Source organism: Sprattus sprattus (genome assembly GCF_963457725.1).
Source record: "Sprattus sprattus genome assembly, chromosome: 10".
NCBI lineage: Eukaryota > Metazoa > Chordata > Actinopteri > Clupeiformes > Clupeidae > Sprattus > Sprattus sprattus.
The window spans coordinates 32,674,088-32,676,587 of record NC_137908.1 but is presented as its reverse complement, the minus strand read 5'-3'; the positions used below and the strand labels follow the sequence as shown (position 1 = coordinate 32,676,587).

The following is a 2,500-nucleotide window of genomic DNA, read 5'->3' as shown; positions in this document are numbered from 1 at the left end:
ATTGGGCTGTGATGGGGGAAACACACACAGCATTCACACAGCTGTTTCATCTGGACACACACACAAACACACACACTCAATCACTTGGACAACTCCAACAACCCCCCCTCCCCACACACACACACACACACACACACACACACACACTATTCATCACCGCCTCTGACTTGTACCCTCCCGATTTGCGTTCGCGTTGTACTGTGAATCCATTATTAAACTGAAGTTCTAGATTGTTAATCCATTCTTAAACGTAGCCTTTTGATTGTTTATCAGAATGGCCGATGTTTGACACTCTGATAACTGACACCTACCACCACATGTTACTCCAAGAAGCGCTCACCTGCGGTCGAGGTCTCCCTCGCGTCGGGCTGCTTGTGGGCATCCTCGGTGTCTGCATCGACTGCCGCCGGGGCCTCTGGCCTGCGGGTGGGCGCGTCGTTGACGTCCGGCGTGAGCGTCACCTCTTTGCTCTGCCTCTCCTCTGGCACTGGGGGTGGCACCAGCGGGGGCAGGCCAGGGGGAGGAGCCAGGACAGAGGAGGGCACAGGACAGTAAGTCAAAGAAGAAGAGGAGGATGAGGAGGAAGAAGATGATGACGAAGAGGATGTAGTGGTGGCGGTGATGAATCCAGGAGCCTCGGCTGGATGCGGGGCCTCTTCGGTGAGTTCCGGAGCCGGGTCTTGAGGCTCGTCTCGGTGGGGTGGTGCTGGGATGACCGCCTCCACCTCCACCTCCTCCTCATCCTCATCCTCATGCACTTCCACCTCTGCGCAGGGTGAGGGCGCCGGAGAGTCAGCCAGGCCGTTGACCGCCTGTGGAGGAGGTGAAGGGGTAGAAGAGGAGGCAGAGGCCGGAGGTGTCTGGGCGACCAACTCCTGAAGAGACTCCTCAGAGACCTGGGAGCCCGGGGCTGGAGCTTGGGCCGCTTGAGCCACAGGAGCAGGTTTGGGCCCCTCTGGCTCCACGGGAGCAGTGGGGGGAGCAGAGGGGGCAGCAGTGGGGGCTACAGGAGAGGCAGCGGGGAGAGGAGGGGAGGGAGCAGAGGAAGGGATGGAGCAGGAGGAGGAGGCTGGGGGCTTGTTTGCTGATTCTCTGCTGCCTGCCTCTCTGGGACTGGGCTCCACGGAAGCATGTGGGAGTGCTGGGCTTGGAGATGGAGTCGTGGGAGGTGGTGTGGGGTCCGGTTTTGGTTTGTCTTCTGTAGCGAAACACACACATGTGCACACACACACACACACACACACGTGCAAACACACACACACACACACGTGCACACACACACACACACACACGTGCACACACACACACACACACGTGCACACACACACACACACACACACAGTGCGAGACCAGAGATCAGTAAAAGAACAAAGTCATTAAGACCAAGATCAAAGCTGGTAAGTGAAATGAAGGCGTATTTCAGGAGATGTTAAATGAGTGTGTGTTCTGGAAGCTCCTGCCTTCTTTGTAGCTTGAATCCTGAGAGGCAGGCCAAAAAGGTGGGGGGTTGTTAGTGGCTCTGAATGTCTGTTTGTGCATATATGTGTGTGTGTGTGTGTGTGTGTGTGTGTGTGTGTGTGTGTGTGTGTGTGTGAACATATGTGTATGTGCGTGTATTTTCTGGGTGTTGACTGGCCATCTGCAGCTGCAGGACTGTGTAATGTCAGCACGTGTGTGTGTGTGTGTGTGTGTGTGTGTTGACTTAATGCGGACATTCCCAGTCAAAGGCGTGGGTGTCTTTTATGTATGAACATGCGTGTTAACAACAACCAGGTTATTTCTGTGTGATGTCCTGGTGTACGCTGGCTGGGAGATGGTGCTGATGTGTGTGTGTGTGTGTGTGTGTGTGTGTGTGTGTGTGTGTGTGTGTGTGTGTGTGTGTGTGTGTATGTTAGAGCATGGATTGGGCCGAATTTTTCTGTCCGAGCCCGGTCCGGCAGAATAGTAACCGAGCCCAGACCGGGTCCGACAGCCATTCAAATATGTTTTTTCCGAATCCGAACCAAGCCCGCGGAATCAATTTCTCAACTGTTCATAGTAGCCTACTAATGCCAGATTTACGTACGTTGTTTATGAATAGCCTGGCTTTATTAAACTGGGGCATCAACAGTTAAATGCTCTCTCACACAAAAAAAGCGCTGTTAAACGCACAATGGTGCACAATAAGGCCAATAAGCATATTTAAATTAAATGATTCACATTGCAGGAACGTTTAGTAAAATCGTGCGGGTCCTTTAAGATGAGCACGTACAGGGAGGGAGAACGGTGACGCATAGTTTGGATGCAGCGACAAACATTTATGTGCTGTAACAAGTGTTAACCAGTATGTGAGTAACGTGAGTTTTATTAAAGCATAGCATGTGTAATGTATAGCTATTTCATTCCGTTTTGTAACTTGTCCTGCTGTCTGTAAAGGGAAGGGAGGTAAAGGAAAGGGAATTAACCCCGAAGTTAAAAACATGTAATCTACTTCGGCCGTGGAGCATTTTACTCCCCATGC

At 52.2% G+C, this 2,500-nt stretch overlaps 1 protein-coding gene across 7 annotated transcripts in view; it reads right to left on the bottom strand.

Annotated features, from left to right (window-relative positions):
• Positions 1 to 2,500, bottom strand: part of eif4g3a (eukaryotic translation initiation factor 4 gamma, 3a) — a 79,462-nt gene that overhangs the window by 23,719 nt on the left and 53,243 nt on the right. For all 7 annotated transcript variants that reach the window (XM_080846365.1, XM_080846366.1, XM_080846367.1 and 4 more), the window contains 2 exons: positions 341 to 1,198; positions 1 to 6 (listed from right to left, as the gene is read on the bottom strand). The exon at positions 1 to 6 is cut by the window's left edge and continues 80 nt beyond it. In XM_080846365.1, coding sequence (XP_080702491.1) covers positions 1 to 6; positions 341 to 1,198 — 864 coding nt within the window. The remainder of the gene's footprint in view (positions 7 to 340; positions 1,199 to 2,500) is intronic.